Here is a 16,315-nt window from a genome sequence, read left to right as displayed (position 1 = left end):
CAAATTTCTTTTGAAGATTATTGGAATGGTGTGCCTGAAATGCTAGCAAAGTGCCTGGTTTATAGTAGATAATTGAGAAATGTTCTTTTATTATTATTCAAATATATACCTTTCTGTGGGAATTTTAATTATCTAATTAACTTTTCCTTTTCTGCTTTCATATAGTTCGTTTTCCTATATGAATTTATCTTTGAGTACATATTTGAAAACTTCTGAGGATTTTAAATAAAGATCTCCTTACAACAATTATTTATTACAAAAATTGTTACATGCTTGTAAATAAAAAACCAGGCAGTAATAGTAAAAGCATCTACAATTTACCATCTATACCAAACTTATCTTTTGTACTATGTTATTAAATTGAACTGCATAGTATGGATATTTCATTTTCTTAAATACATAAAGCAGATCAGGTTAAACGCATATTTAAACTTTTAAATTAAATTTAAAATTAAATTCTATTTAATTTAATATAAATTTATATATATTTATGTTTATACTTATATATAAATATTTATATAATTATATAATAAATATAAAAATTTAGTTTCTTTTTTTAACCCTCTTACACCAGGGAGAATGGCTATTTTTAAAAAAATTTTTTTATTATACTTCTAGGGTACATGTGCACAACGAATAATTTAGTTTCTAATTAAACATTTAAATGCATATTTAACCATTGGCTTTTTTTGCTTAATAAAGGTAATGTTTGATAATATGCAAATGACAAAGTCTTTCATTTCTGTCCCATCTTTGCATCAATCGTGTATTTGCCTAATCATTCCAATACTCCCACCCCGCTAAAAATTTGCATCTAGAATTGTGTATGTGATTTCCTTGATTTTTAGAAATATGCACTTATATGTGGATACCTAAAGAACTCAATATTTAGATTTTTAAGTTTTATAAATAGTATTATAATATTTGTATTTGTTCTCTGTTGCTATGTAGAAATGACTACAAATTTAGCAGTGTGAAACAACACTCATGTTTTAGCTCATAGCTCTGTAGGTCAGGCATCTGAATGCGTTTGGCTGAATGTTCTGCATAGGATCTCAAGGTCAAAATCAAACCAAGGTGTCATCTGGGCTGGGCTTTTATCTGAAGACGGGGGAAGAAGCTGGCTCCAAGCTCAGTCAGGTGGTTGGCATAAATCAGTTCCTTTGCAGTTCTGTAATAAATGCAACTTAGTCATAGTACAATATTTTTCTATATATTTTGGGATATGGTTTGCTAATATTTTATTTAGGATTTTTGTAGCTATACTTATAAATGAAAATGGGCCTATAAATATTATCATGTAACCATCATCTGAAAATAGATATTTATATTGACTCCAAAGTTTTTTGTGCCCCTTTGCAATTATTGATCCCCTTTCCCCACCTCCTGTTCCCTGACAGCCACTCACCTCATTTCTGTTACTATAGTTATTTGTAATCTAGAACGTCACACATATGGAATTATATAAGAGATAGTTTTTTGTGTCTGACTTTGTGCACTTAGCATAATGCTTTTGAGATGCATTCATGTTGTGAACAAATGTGAATTTGAAAGAGCCAATCTTTTGGGATGGATCCTGTGTGGTTACTTGGGCTTAAATTTAAAATAGAACCTACCAGCCATTTGCTGTCTAGAGGTCATACATGTACTCTAAGTCCCCTCAAAACTCACACCTTTTAATTTTGGGGCTTGGAAACTAACCAATCAGAGCTCTCCTGAAGCAACCAATCAGAGTTCACCTTCCCTGGCCAATCAGGGCTCAGCTGTATCAACCAATCAGAACTGAGCTGTGTTAACCAATAAGAACTAAGTAAGTTTAACTCTTTCTTGGCATCAACATAGGTGATAGGGAACCTGGGCAGAAACTTTTGCTTTAAAACCGGAGCCTTCCCTCTGTTCCCTGGAACACACCTTCATTTTACAGCAAAGATTGTGTTTCTGTAGTTTGCAGCTGTTTGCTGGAATAAAGTCTGTTTCCTTCACATTCCTTTTCAGATAATTTTTTCTTTTTCTTTTTCTTTTTTTTTTTTTTGAGACAGAGTCTCACTCTGTCACCCAGGCTGGGGTGCAGTGGCGCCCTCTGGGCTCACTGCAACCTCTGCCTCCTGGGTTCAGGCAGTTCTCCTGCCTCTGCCTCCCAAGTAGCTGGGATTACAGGTGTGTGCCACCATGCCCGTATAATTTTTGTATTTTTAGTAGAGACTGGGTTTCACCATGTTGCCTATGCTGGTCTTGAACTCCTGACCTCAGGTGATCCACCCGCCTCAGCCTCCCAAAGTGCTGGTATTACAGGTGTGAGCTACCGCACCCAGCCCTTTTCAGGAACTTTTGTTCACAGTGTTGTTGCATTTATTAGCAATTCCTTTTTAACTCTAACATTCCATCATACAGATATGCTATAGTGTATCCATTCACCAGTTGACAGACATCTGAGTTGCTTCCAGGTTTGGCTTTTATGAATAAAATCTCAATGAATGTTCATCTGAAAATGTTTGTGTGGAAACAACAACAGAACTGGTAATTCCATTAAAACGTAAGCAAAGGACATGAACAGACGTTTTTCAGAAGAAGACATAGAAATGGCCAACAGGTACATTAAAAAAGCCAAACATCACAAATCGTCACAGAAATGCAAATCAAAACCACAATGAGATATTATCTTACCCCCGTCAGAATATCTGTTTCAAAAAGTGTAAAACATAAGTACAATTTATTTGAATGGTAAGATTTTATGATGATTTCACACTGTTTTTACCACCTTAAGATTTAATGAAGTGTCTGACAATAAAGCCAAAAAAACCTTATTATACTAGTCAGATACTCCAGAAATACTGCATACAGAGATTTTTGAAGAGTAGAAATTAAATTACTTGGCTTCATTTTGGTTTCACTGCAAATTTCCACATGATGAGTAATCACTAGAAACAAAGGTTTTTATTGTTTTCAAGAACTAGGTATTTTTTTCTTCCATTTATTGCCGTGACATCAATGTGAGAAAAACTTTTTAAAACCACTAATGTGTAAAGTATGTGTCACTTTAAAATTGCATGACCCAAACATTACTTAAGATATTGATTTCAAGGTCGGGTGCGGTGGCTCACGCCTGTAATCCCAGCACTTTGGGAGGCCAAGGCAGGTGGGTCACCTGAGGTCAGTAGTTCAAGACCAGCCTGACCAACATGGTGAAACCCCATCTCTACTAAAAATACAAAAATTAGCTGGGCGTGGTGGCGGGCATCTGTGATTCGAGCTACTCAGGAGGCTGAGACAGGAGAATTGCTTGAACCAGGGAGGCGGAGGTTGCAGTGAGCCGAGATCGTGCCATTGCACTCCAGCCTGGGGAACAGAGCAAGACTCTGTCTCAAAAAAAAAGATACTGATTTCAGTTATGTCTGGCCATGTCAGTGAAAACACAACTTTTCTGAAATATTGGTTAAAATAAAAAATGAATTAATATTAATTTTAACTTCAGTTCATAAAAATCACTTTATTCTTCAAGCACAATTTTTGTATTGAACAGATGTATTTAAAAGTAAACTAGTAAGTGTTCCTTTTTTCCCTGTCTTTTGGAGGTGTTTCTTGTAAGACTGATGTTACTTCTTTCTTAAATATTCAGTAGAATTCACAGGTGAAACAATGCAGGCCTGAAGTTTTGTTTTTTTTTTTAATGGGTATTGATTAGAAATTCAATTTCTTTACTAGGTATTGGACTATTTAGATTTTCTAATTCTTTTTATGACAGTTTCATATGTGTGCTTTTCAAGGAATTTGTCCATTTCATCTAAATTGTCAAATATAATGTTATAAAGTGATTTGTAATATCATTTTAGTGTGTTTAGTCTCTGTAATAATGTTCCTTTTTTCATTCCTAAGATTGGTCATTTGTATTTTCTCTTTTTTCTTGATTAGTATTGCTAGAAACATATCCATTTTATTGATATCTTAACATAACTTTAATATTTCCTCTTCTATTGACCTCTATTTCATTTATTTCCACTTTTAAAGTTATTTTCTTGCATTTTCTTTAGATTTAATTTGATATTTTTCTAGCTTCTTGAAGTGTAAACTTAGATCATTGAGTTCACACACTTATTCTCTAATAAAAACACTTAAGGTAAAAATTCCCCTGTAAGGGAGGCTCAGGTTGGATGATTGCTTGAGGCCAGGGGTTCAAGAGCAGTCTGGACAACATAGCAAGACCCCACCTCTACAAAAAAATTTAAAAATTAGCCAGATATGGTGGTGAGTGCCTATAATCTCAGCCATTAAGGAGGCTGAGGCAGGAGGATTGCTTGAGCCCAAGAGGTTGAAGCTGCAGTGAGCCGTGATTCTGCCACTTCACTGCAGCTTGAGTGACAGAACAAGACCCTGTCTTAAAAAAAAAAATCCTATGCACACTGTCTTTAGCTTTAAATCACAAAATTTGAAATGTACTCCTCTTATCCTTCAGTTAAAAATATTTTCTAATCTTCATTAAGATTTATTTGGCCCATGGGTTATTTACATATATGTTGTTTAGTTTCCAAAGATTTGGGCATTTGCTAGTTATGTTATTATTGCTGGTTTTTAATTTGATAGATTATGGTCATGGAATATACTTAGTATAATTTAAAGCCTTAGATTTTTATTGAAACTTATTTTATAACCCAGCACTTGAAAAGAATTATATTGGGTATTATGTGAAATATCCTACTCTTAGGTGTAAGAAATGGTTTATAAATGTCAGTTAGGTTACTTGATTGTGCTTTTTAATTCTCTGTATCTTGAGGCCAGGAGTTTGCCTGGGCAACATAGTGTGACCTTGTTTCCACAAAATAAATAAATAAATAAAAGGAGTGTGGCTGCACATGCCTCAGCTACTCCAGAGACTGAGGTGGAGGATCACTTGAGCCCAGGGTTTTAAGGCTGCAGTGAGCTATGATTGTGCCACTGCACTCCAGCCTGGGTGACAGAGCAAGACCCTGCCCCTACTCCAGTACTATTTTTGTAGCTACGTAAGTGGCTAGAAAAAAAAAATCTATTGTGTGTTTTTGAAAAGCTAGAGGAGAGGATTTTGAATCTTCACCACACAAAGAAATGATAAATGTTTTAGGTGATGGATATGCTAATTACCCTGATTTGACTATTATACACATTGTATGCATGTATCAACATATCACTCTGTATCCCTTAAATATGTACAATTATGATGTGAACTAAAACTAAAAGAAAAAAATATATTGTACCCCTAACTGTTAATCTAAACCATCAGCCCTGACCACTTCCCAAAATTCCAGCCTCATAAAATCAGTCGACTTCTTGGAATTTCTGTGAACACAAGCAGTAGGCATGACAAACTAAACATTCTGAAAACAGTATCCCCAGTTCTCCTATTCCCTGACCTGCCCCTTCCTCAGTTTTCTTTCTTTTAGGAATCAGAGGCATTGTCCTCTCAGTAGATTAAGTGCCAAGTCTAAAATTTATTATTGATTTTTCTCTCATTTGGTAAGCAAAATCCAAGTGCTGCTGATTTTATGCACCCCAAGAATCACCTACAGGCTCATGCCATCTCTTGTCTGGATGCCTGAACTAGCTTTTGCAAACAGCTCTCTCTCTCCATGAACAGAAGCAAAAAATGACTTTTTAAAACACAATCAACATAACTACTTCCAGCGGTGATGGCATAAGAGAGACCAGATTTATGCTCCTACCTTAAACAACTAAAAATCTAGGGAAAATGGGAAAGAATGGCTTTCTGACACTGGACAACAGGTAGTATAGCATTGTAATCTCCAAAAAAGGGGAAACAAGATGATTCCTGTGATTGCCTTGATTACTGACTTGAGAGAGTTCCCAGGCCACAGAGTAGGAGGGGAAACACTGGTAGAGCCCGGTAGACTCTTTGAAATGAGTTTGAAATAAGAAGATAAAGTTGGGAGTTGGGAAGAACAAGGCAGATAGAGTTGAAAGATTAGTACTGAATAAGAGAGTACTGCAGACAGAATATGATTAAGACATCAATTCTTCTTCAAGCAAATCCATAGATTCAATGTGATTCAAGTTAAAAAAACATTAACCTAATTCTAAAAATTTATATGGAAAGGCAAAGGAACTAAAATAGCCAAATTACTTTTGTAAAGGAACAACATTGGAGTATGTCAAGACTTGCTATTAAGCTACAATTATCAAGACAGTGTGATATTGGCTAAACGGTAGACAGACCAATGGAACACAATAGAGTCCAGAAATAGATCCACACACAATATTGACTTTTGACATACGTAAAAAATTCAATGAAGAAAGAATATTATTTTCAACAAATGATATTGGCGTAATTGGACATTAAAAATATTAACAAAGAAGAAACTCAACCTAAGCCTCACATTCTTTGCAAAAGATAATTAAAGATGGATTATAGATTTAAATATTAAATGTAGAACTACTACATTTTTAGGAGAAAACATTAAAAAATGTCCAGGACCAAGAGCTAACCAAAGAATTCTTTGACATGACACCAAAAGCACAATCTGTAAAAAAGGAATAAGTTGGACTTCATAAAAATGAAAAATTTTTATGGTTGATTAGCCAGGCATGGTGGTTTGCACCTCCAGTCCCAGCTACTTGGGAGGCTGAGGCAGGAGGATCACTTGAGCCCGGGGGGCAGAGGCTGCAGTGAGCTGAGATTGCACCACTGCACTCTAGCCTAGGAAACAGAGTAAGACCTTGTCTCAAAAAAAAAAAAAAAAAAAAAAAAAAAAAAAAATTATGGTTAAGCTTTAGACTCAATACAAATTAAAAAAAAATAGAGCAGATCATCACATTGCTCTGCATCTTTTAATGGCTACCAGGTGTCTACCTCAGGCTTAACAAACTCTGCTGTTGTATATGGTTCAGACCTCATTTTCTGGATACCCACTCTCTTTCTCACTGAAAAATGACAGATGAATGTGGAGGCTGCTACAATAGATGAAGAAAAACAGAGGCATCAAAGGCTCTCAGACCAGCAAAGAATGAGAGAAGGGAGGTGATTTTGTGATTGACAGAAAGCTACAACAAGTGCTATGAAAAGAACTAAAATATTTGCTGAACTAGACTGGAGAGAGCCTGAGAGGCTACGTTATCTTAGGGACTCAGAAAAAAATATTCTGAGGAGGTTATGTTTAAGCTGAGATTAGAATTACATGAACTGGTCACATGAAAGTTCAAGAGGAAGAATATTCCAAGCAGGACAACAGTTACTACAAAGATTCTGAGACAAGAATGATTTGGTATGTTTGAGAAATAAAGATATTACTAGTGTAATTACTAACATCATAATCGATGAAAGAAAAACTGTTGAGGAAGACCATCAGAAGGACAGGCAAAAGCCAGATAATATGAGGCTTTGGGAGTCAGATAGCGGATTCAGATGTTTTTATTATTAGCATGATGGGAAGCTATTGGAGGGTGTTAATCAAGAGATGGGCACGATCATGTTTATATTAGAAAAAAAAACTTTGGCTGCTGTGTAAATAACTGATTGCTGTAGAGCAAGAGTGAATGCAGAAAGATTAGGAAACTATTGTAGTGGTCCGGATGGTGATGGTTTGAAGTCAGGTGGTAGTGGACAGGAAAGAAACACACAGATTTGGTCCACGTTTTTGACAGAGTCAATGGGATATGGTGATGGATTAGATTAAAAGAATCAATAGGCCAGGTGCAGTGGCTCATTGTAATCCTTGCACTTTGGGAGGCCAAGGCAGGTGGATCACTTGAGATCAGGAGTTTGAGACCAGCCTGGCCAATATGGTGAAACCCCATCTCTACTAAAAATACAAATATTAGCCAGGCGGGGTGGCATGAACCTTGTAACCCCAACTGCTTAGGAGACTGAGGCAGGATAATTGCTTGAACCTGGGAGGCAGAGGTTGCGGTGAGTGAAGATCGCACCGCAGCACTCCAGCCTGGACAACAGAGTGAGACTCCATCTCATAAAAAATAAATAAATAAAATAAAGAATCAATAATTACTTATATTTGGGACTTAAGACATTTGGTAGAGTGTGATGACTTTTCCTAAATTTGGAAGAAATGTAGAAGATTTGGCAAGCAACTGTTTTAGGGGGAATCAAATTGATAGTTTTACTTTGATGATGTCCCATAGGTTTTCAAGTGGAAATGCAGAGGAGGGAGGTAGATACCAGTCTGGAGTCCTGAAGAGAAGTTGTGGATTATGATGGATGTTTAGGGGGAGTCATTTATGTACAGATGGGATTTCAAGTTATAGGAACACATTACCTAGGATGACTGCATTGATGCAAATAGATGAGGGGGGTCTAGAATTGAGCCCTTGGGTACACCAACATTTAAAAGTCAGAAAAGAGCCAGTCAAGGAGATTGAGAAAGATAAATCACTGAGGTAGGAAGAAAACCAAACAAGCGTGATGTCACCAAGAGAATTATATATTTTAAAATAAAAGGGTGTGGACAACTGAGTCATATATGCTTAGGGGCCTAAGATTCCCATCATTATCAGATAAGCATATATGACTTAGATTTACTCCACTGGATTCATAGGCAAGCACCAAATGTCTGAACCTGCAGTGCAGTAACATGGCAATGGATGTCACTGTTGTCCTTGATAAGAGTAGTCCCACTGCAGTAATCAGGACATGAACCCATTTAGAATGAGTTCTGGAGAAAATGTGAAATGAGGAAGTAGAGAAAGAAACTGGAAGTGACCCTTGAGTTTGCTGTCAAGGAGAGCAGAGAAATTGGTTGTAAAGTTCAGGAGGACGTGTGTGGTACAAAAGCTTTTTATGTTTTCAGTTAGTAGATTAGAGAACAGATGTATATGCTGATGGCAAAAACACAAAAAGAAAATGGCATGATAAAGTAGACAGAGAGAGAGACTATTTTCATTTCTTCCACTCAATTTCTACTAATTTATATTAGTTAATGCTTCATCTTTCCTCTGTTTTTTTTTTTTTTTAACACTAGAAGCATATGCTATGTCAGTCAGGTTTCCACCAGATAAATAGGACTCAAAATGGATCACAGACCTACATGTAAAAGACAAAATTATAAAACTCCTAGAAGATAACAGGAGAAAATCTAGATGACCTTGGGTTTGGCACCCTGTTGTTTTGACTTTACAAATTGTTACTAAAAACATCTGGGGGTGAGCTCCATTTGCACTGGCCTTGTGGGCAGTTGTTTCCCTTTTGAAGGTACCCCACTTGACCTCTGAGTGGCTAGTGGGGACAAGGAGTGATAGCAGGAAGGAATGCAGCAACCAAGGAGGCACTGGCCTCAGCAGCACTTGCTCTTGAAAATTGCCAAGGGGACTCGTGCAGTTGTCATATTACAGGTTAGGCTTAGGTGACTTGATCCTTTCATCCTGGCTCTCCTTTATCCACACACTGAAGCCCAGCATTTTATCATCTTTTCTGACTTCACTATGAGGGAATTGCTGCTACCCAGGAGCCTGGTATCCTGTGGCTCTCTCATCAGTGAGATGTGTAGGAGATCGGTCAGGATGGTGGGAAAAATTGTAAGATAAATTATAGGAAAAGGACGCAAACCTTCTTGGAAGGCCTGGGATTTGCATAGCTTCAGAAGGGGATTTGGCTGAAGGCAGCTGAATTTTCTCAGAATGGATAACAAGGAAGTGTAAAGGAATTGATCTAGATAAGTTAGTTTACTTAGGCCTCGGAACCTGGTCTTTAATCATCTGTGCACAGGACTGCTGTCTTGGGGGGTGGGGGGTGACGATGTTAATTACCCACAAGATGTGTTGACTCCAGGCCTTTGTCATTAAATCTGTACTGAATAAATGCCCACAGTGCCAGCTTGTCGGGGCCGTGGCTACTGACTCTTTACAGCTCCCTCCTCGGTGTCTGTGAGTTGCCCAGTCCCCTAGCCTGCTTTTTCACTGGATATCAGTCTCAGAGTGCATTTTTCATCTGTCATTCGGCCAGGTTGGACCCTGGCAGAGATGGACGTAGAGTTTCACCATACTGGCCAGCTCACTCTGGCTGGAGACCAGGACTTTGCAACTTATACCCAGTACAGGCCAGACTACTACCAAGACCCCATGTAACAAGAGCAGCATATATAGCTCAAGGGACAACGTGCCCTCAAGTAGTGGCCTGTCACCAGGGGCCTGATTGGAGAAAGAGTGACTACTGTTCATAGCGAAACATCCTCATTACAATGAAACCTGCCCTCCAGGAGCTGCAGGGGAGCCTGAAGGCTCAGAGAGCTGTCTATATTCACCAGAGTTTCTGGAGAGTCCCCAAGGCAACACCTGACAACAGCAGTACTAAGTTGCACAAAGCAACAAAAAATCTAAAACCAGGAAGCAGTAGTGCTGTCCCAGACCGACCAGGCCTGATACAGGAAGTTAGTGAGCCATCCACATGGACATACATTGGGAAGTATTTCTTTGTGGTAACTGTCCCATAACTTTTAAAAAAAAAATCTCAGTTTCCTGAACCCACAATATATCATAATGCAATGGGAATTGAGACTCCACAATGAAAACTCCTAAAGAGGAAAAGAAAAATGGAGAGGATGTAGCAGACACTGTTTTACTGCAATTAACCAAGGCCAGTGGGAAGGAATAGTAAGAATCCCCTGTCCTGGCAGTGGAGGAAGTCTCTTAATTAGCCCATCTGGAAGCCCTGGCTCTCCTATCTAGGTTTTGTCCTTGTGCCTTTTTATTTTCTTTTTCTTTTTCTTTTCCTTTTTTTTTTTGAGATGGAATCTTTCTCTGTCTCCCAGGCTAGAGTGCAGTGGCACATTCTCAGCTCATTGCAACCTTCGCCTCCCAGGTTCAAACAATTCTCCTTCCTCAGTCTTCCAAGTAGCTGGGATTATAGGTGCACACCACCATGCCCAGATAATTTTTGTATTTTTAGTACAGACAGCGTTTCAACATGTTGGCCAGGCTGGTCTAGAACTCTTGACCTCAAATGATCCACTCACCTCGGCCTCCCAAAGTGCTGGGATTACTGGAGTCAGCCATCATGCCCAGCCTTGTTCCTTATTTTCTATGGCTACACCTTGGCTGGGCATTTAAGAATAAACACCTCCTGGGAACTCTAAAGCATTTATAGGAGTCAAACGTGCAAATGAAATGCGCAGAGTGCTCTGCCTTGGAAATGCAAATAACTTTAGGAGAGACAGAAGGGAAGAGGAGAAGAAAATTAACTGAGTAAAGCAGTGGGGTGAGTGAGAACATTGATAACAGGATTGCCTGATATTCATGTTGAGTGGTGTCTTTTGCCAGTGCATCAGGAAAGTATGTTCACAATACAGAATTGACAATTTCTGAGTGTTTATGTGCAGAAAGCAAGGTAAAGGGCTGAGTTATGAGTTATTTATTTAAATATGAAGTCTTTAGGCAATGGTTAACTGGAGTAGTTTACTTAAGCGGAAACTCAAAATCAGAAATGTTCATGAAAATGTAAGCCAGCTGGGAATTTACAAATACTGTGGACATGAGGATGGGAATTTACTAGACCTGACCTGATTCATATTATGAGGGCTGGAGATAATTTTGACTGGACATTAAGTGATATTATTGTTTATCAATGCCATAAACATTTATTGAGTGCCTATCACATATCAGACACTATCTTATTTGCAGGGGATTGGGATCCATCAGCAAACAATATAGACCAAAATACCTGCCCTCAGATAGCTTACATTCTCATTACTTGAAAGAAACATATCAAGTACCATACAGTTATTATACTGTCTCATGCCAATAAGTGAAACCACATTTGCAAAAATTTTGACAGTGAGAGAAATCTAACGTGGCTGACTCCTTCCTGCCTCTAGCCTCAAAGGTTATCTGTCTTTGTTCACTCCTGGTTGTAGGCTAAGATAACCGGGGAAGAATTTAGTTTATAGTTTAACATGGAAGCAAGGATGATAGTAGGCCTTCCCTAACTAACACCCTTCTTGCTCTGAGACTGAAAAGTAATGAAAGGCCCTAAGATTAGGATTATTCAAGGAGTCTGAATTCTGCTAAAATGTAGGATTATAGTTTCTATAATCCTTTATTGCCAGACGTCATGTGGCCAGAGACACCTGGGCAGTAAAGACCAAGATTTGTGACTTCCCCAATCACTTCTATAGGTAACACCTCTATTGTAGAACCTAGGATTAGTCTTTTGAGATGTTTTTCAGACTTGCATTCTAGCAACTGACTGACCTTACCAGGGCTCATGACTTATGACTCAAGTGGTCCTGTGACCCCCTCACTCCAAGGCAGACTCAGTGCTTGAGGACCACTTTCCACTCTCCTATGATTGCCTTCCCAACCAGTCAGCAGCACCCATTCCCTAGTCTCCTGCCCACCAAACTATCTTTGAAAAACCATAACCTCTCAGCCTTGAGGGAAACTGATTTGACTGATAACTCCAGTTCATCCATGTGGCCAGCATCATGTTTACTGCAATACTGCATCTTTCTTTACTGCAATACTACAGTCTCAGTAAACTGGTTTTGTCTGTGCAGCAGGCAGGAAGAACCCACTGGGTGATTACATAAGTTTGGTAATTGGGATGAAATGGCCAAATTCCTTGAATTTGAAAATCACAGTTTACCAAAAGTGAACAATGTGAAAAAGAAAACTGCCAGGTCTAATAATTGTTAAAGAAATCGAACCTATATTTAAAAGCCTTCCCAAAAAGCAAACCCAAGATCCAGTTGGCTTCACTAGCAAATTTTTCTAAATGTTTGACAAAGATATAATACCCGAGGATAGAATCAGAAAATCACTTCCAAACTCCTTTCAGGAAAACGTAAGTTTTATGTAAAAGTTAACAAGGACAGTAGAGAAAAGTGAAATAACAGAGCCATCTCTACATAAACATAAATACAGAAATTCTAAACAAATCTGTGAGACAGATTATAAATGTTCAAAAACCATCATGAGCAAGCGTGGTTTATTTCATAAATGCAAGGGTAGCTTAACATTGAAAACTTAATCTAATTTATAATTATGTAAATGAAAGAATAAAAATAATATGATCACGTTAATATTTACAGAAACTGCATTTAATAAAATTCAACATTCATTCATGATTTAAACAATAAAAGAAAACTCTTAACAAATAAGAATAGAAGAAGCCTTCAACAGTCTGACTTTAAAAAGAGAAAGCCCCAGAAAGCCTATGGCAAACATTTTACTTAATGGTAAGATAAAGTTTTTTTCTAAAAGAACACTATCTCATCTAAGCCTTACAAATATCCCCACTTTGTCTCTTGTACTCTTTTCCCACTTCCACTTAGTCTCAGGATATAGGCTGAGGTCCAGACATGAAAAAATAACACCCACAGTGGCCTCATTATCTACTTCTTACCCTCAAATCAGGGGGCACAGAAGTATTTTCCCTGAGGAAACACTTGAGCCACTCATCCTGGAATGACTCAATGTGACCAAGGTTAAATGAAGTTAGGACTGGGATTAGGGTATCTGGTATTAAGATGTATGTTGGTTTTAGCCCATGGTTTCTGCTTCAGAACTCCCATAGCCCTTGCTACAGTCCTTTGTTATAATGTTGGGTGTATTAAGCCTCAGGAAACAGAATCTCTCTCCTTTCCTTTCATCTACCCCAAAGCAGGACTCTAATCTTCCCTCGCCTTTCTAATTGTGGGTCTTAAGACCCTCCCCAGAGAGGGTCCCATCCTATACACTGGAGGAAAGAATGCTGACATCATGAAGCTTCCATAAAAACCCAAGAGGACTGGATTTGGAGAGCTTCATGAGACGTGAACACACGGAGGTTCCCAGAGGGTGATGCACTCAGGGAGGGCATGGAACCCTGTACCTTGCCCTATGTGCCTCTTCATCTGTATCCTTTGTAGTATCTTTTATAATAAACCTTGCTTTTATAATAAACCAGCAAGCCAAAATAAATGTTTCTCTGAGTTCCATGAGCCACTCTACCCCCAAAGAGGGGGTAGTGGGAACCCTGATTGAAGCTGGTTGGTCCGAAGTTTCAGAAGCCTGGATTTGTGACTTGTGTCTCAACTGGAGGAGCAGACTTGGGGAATGAGCCCTTAAACCTGTGGGATCTGACAGTAGCTCCAGGTAGATAGTGTTGGAATTTAATTGTAGGACACCCAGCTGGTGTCTATTGCTTGGTTGTGGGGAAAACCCCCTACAGATTTGGTACAGACTTCCTTTATGTTGATGATTGTGGTGGTGGTGGTGGTATGAAAGAGGAAGAAAAACACTGTCAGAATTTTTTTTTTCCGCTTAACGCAGGGTAGAAAAAGACAGAGCCCAAAAATATCCCCGACCTCACATTGCTTGTAACTCCGTCTCCTCGGGAGGTGAAGCAGAAGTGGTGTCTGTGTTGCTGGTCTGGGCTGAGTCAGGGACCTCAGTCAGGGCCCTCTCCAAACTAGTGGGCAAAGAGCGAATCAGTCTTTCTTGGAAGTTACGACCCATAAAGACGTAGAGAATTGGGTTGAGGCAGCTGTTAAAAAAGGCCAAGGAGCTTGTTGGGTTAATCAGGACAAGAATGATTTTGTATTTGCCATTTAACAACATCTCTTTGAGCCAGACTGCCATTAGAATGCCAATTAGTTCATAAGGGAACCAACAGATGAAGAAAGAAGCCACCACAGCAGCGAAGACACGTAAGGGACGGCTGGATTTAATCATGTGGTTTCTGTGAATTTTGGCAGCGATGATCCCATAGCAGACTGTGATGATGGACATAGGCACGCTGAAGCCAATAATGAAGTGGAGGATCAGAAAGACCTTGGCCATGGTAATGAACACGTTCAACCTCTCTACAGCAGTGTCACCCCAGAATGCAAAGTTGAAAATACAGTATGTGTCCCCATTCGTAGTCCTTATTGTAGTCCAGAAGATGAAATTTGGTAAGGTAAGGACTATGGTGAGAATCCAGAGTCCCGTCATCACCCTCTTGGCCAGACTCATGGTGCGATGGTTCTGGGCCCAGGCTGGATGCAGGACACAAATACAGCGGTCCAGAGCAATGATGGTGATCAGGTAGACACTGACAAACAGGTTGATGTCTATCATAACATGAACTAACTTACATAGGAATGAGCCAAAAGGCCATTTTTCTCTCATGGCGACTGAGACCATTCGGAATGGTAGGATGGCACTGAAAGAGAAGTCAGCTAGGGCCAGGTTCAGGTAACAGATGGTGTTGACTGTGCGTGTCATCCGGAATCCGGCCACCCAGATCACAAGCCCATTGCCCAGGACCCCGAAGACAAAGGTGACTCCGTGGACTAGCAATGAGAAGATCCACAGAACGGTGTGGCCAGCAGGCTCAGGGAGCACCTCCTCAGTTTCATTCAGAGGAATGGAGAAGTTGGTTTCCATCTTCCCACACCTGAAACATTTCAGCAATGGCCATTTCTCAGCTGTGACACCATCTTACAATACAACTATTCATTAACTTCCACTATAGCTCCTCCTCCTACCAGCAGACCCGCCCCAGTGAGCCTTGTGAATGGTTATAACGTAAAATTGGCACTCTCTCGGAGTTCCTTTGGGAAACAATAGTTCTCTATATTCCCATCATTATTAATATGCATGCCACCTATCAAGCTGATTACCAAGAGGATTAAAGGGCTCTGTCCACTAGCGGAAATACTGAACTGAGAGTGTATGGACAATGGAAAATTGAGCATAGGCAGCTTCAGCTTCGTGAGGAAGGCACAAGACTCAGAGTCAGAAGGTTCACATCTGTGGCCTCCATCACTCAATGCAAACATGCTGGCAAGCTCTGCAACTTCTTTCGGCCCCATGCTCTCCCAGTCTCCCAGCTCCTGTCCCTCCCACTGTGAGGACCCTTGACCTATTTTTTAGTTGATACTTAATTTGAAGTTTTAGGGTTTGGATTGAGTTAGCTGAAGAGGATTTTGAACCATTACTTGTAATATGTAGACATATATTACATGCTATAGGCCGGGCGTGGTGACTCATGCCTGTAACCCCAGCACTTTAGGAGGTTGAGGAGAGTGGATCACTTGAGATCAGGAGTTGGAGACTGGCCTGGCCAACATGGTGAAACTCCATCTCTACTAAAAATGCAAAAATTAGCCAGGTGTGGTGGCAAGAGCCCGTAACTCCAGCTACTTAGGAGGCTGAGGCAGGAGAATTGCTTGAACCCGGGAGGCAGAGGTTGCAGTGAGCCAAGATCGTGCCACTGCACTTCAGTCTGGGTGTCAGAGTAGATTCCATTTCCCCCCCCACAAAAAAAGAGCAGAAATATATTACATCCTATAGATTCTGTGCTAGATGAAGTCAACAAAGAGGGCCCTATATTTACTTTCTCCCGTCTGCTTTTCATTGT

At 39.4% G+C, this 16,315-nt stretch overlaps 3 protein-coding genes across 5 annotated transcripts in view; 2 read left to right on the top strand and 1 right to left on the bottom strand.

Annotated features, from left to right (window-relative positions):
• Positions 1 to 16,315, top strand: part of ZNF649 (zinc finger protein 649) — a 90,382-nt gene that overhangs the window by 66,042 nt on the left and 8,025 nt on the right. The gene's annotated exons all lie outside the window — the stretch shown is intronic.
• The window catches only part of ZNF577 (zinc finger protein 577), a 65,966-nt gene that overhangs the window by 41,626 nt on the left and 8,025 nt on the right, over positions 1 to 16,315 (top strand). The gene's annotated exons all lie outside the window — the stretch shown is intronic.
• Positions 12,761 to 16,315, bottom strand: part of FPR3 (formyl peptide receptor 3) — a 29,471-nt gene continuing 25,916 nt past the window's right edge. Inside the window, exon 2 of the mRNA XM_003813669.6 lies at positions 12,761 to 15,349. Coding sequence (XP_003813717.1) covers positions 14,278 to 15,339 — 1,062 coding nt within the window. The 5' untranslated portion in view covers positions 15,340 to 15,349 and the 3' untranslated portion in view covers positions 12,761 to 14,277. The remainder of the gene's footprint in view (positions 15,350 to 16,315) is intronic.

The sequence above is a fragment of the Pan paniscus genome, chromosome 20 (genome assembly GCF_029289425.2).
Source record: "Pan paniscus chromosome 20, NHGRI_mPanPan1-v2.0_pri, whole genome shotgun sequence".
NCBI classification, from domain to species: Eukaryota; Metazoa; Chordata; class Mammalia; order Primates; family Hominidae; genus Pan; species Pan paniscus.
Note: the sequence above shows the minus strand (reverse complement) of the source record. Positions and strands in the feature narration are given on the sequence as shown.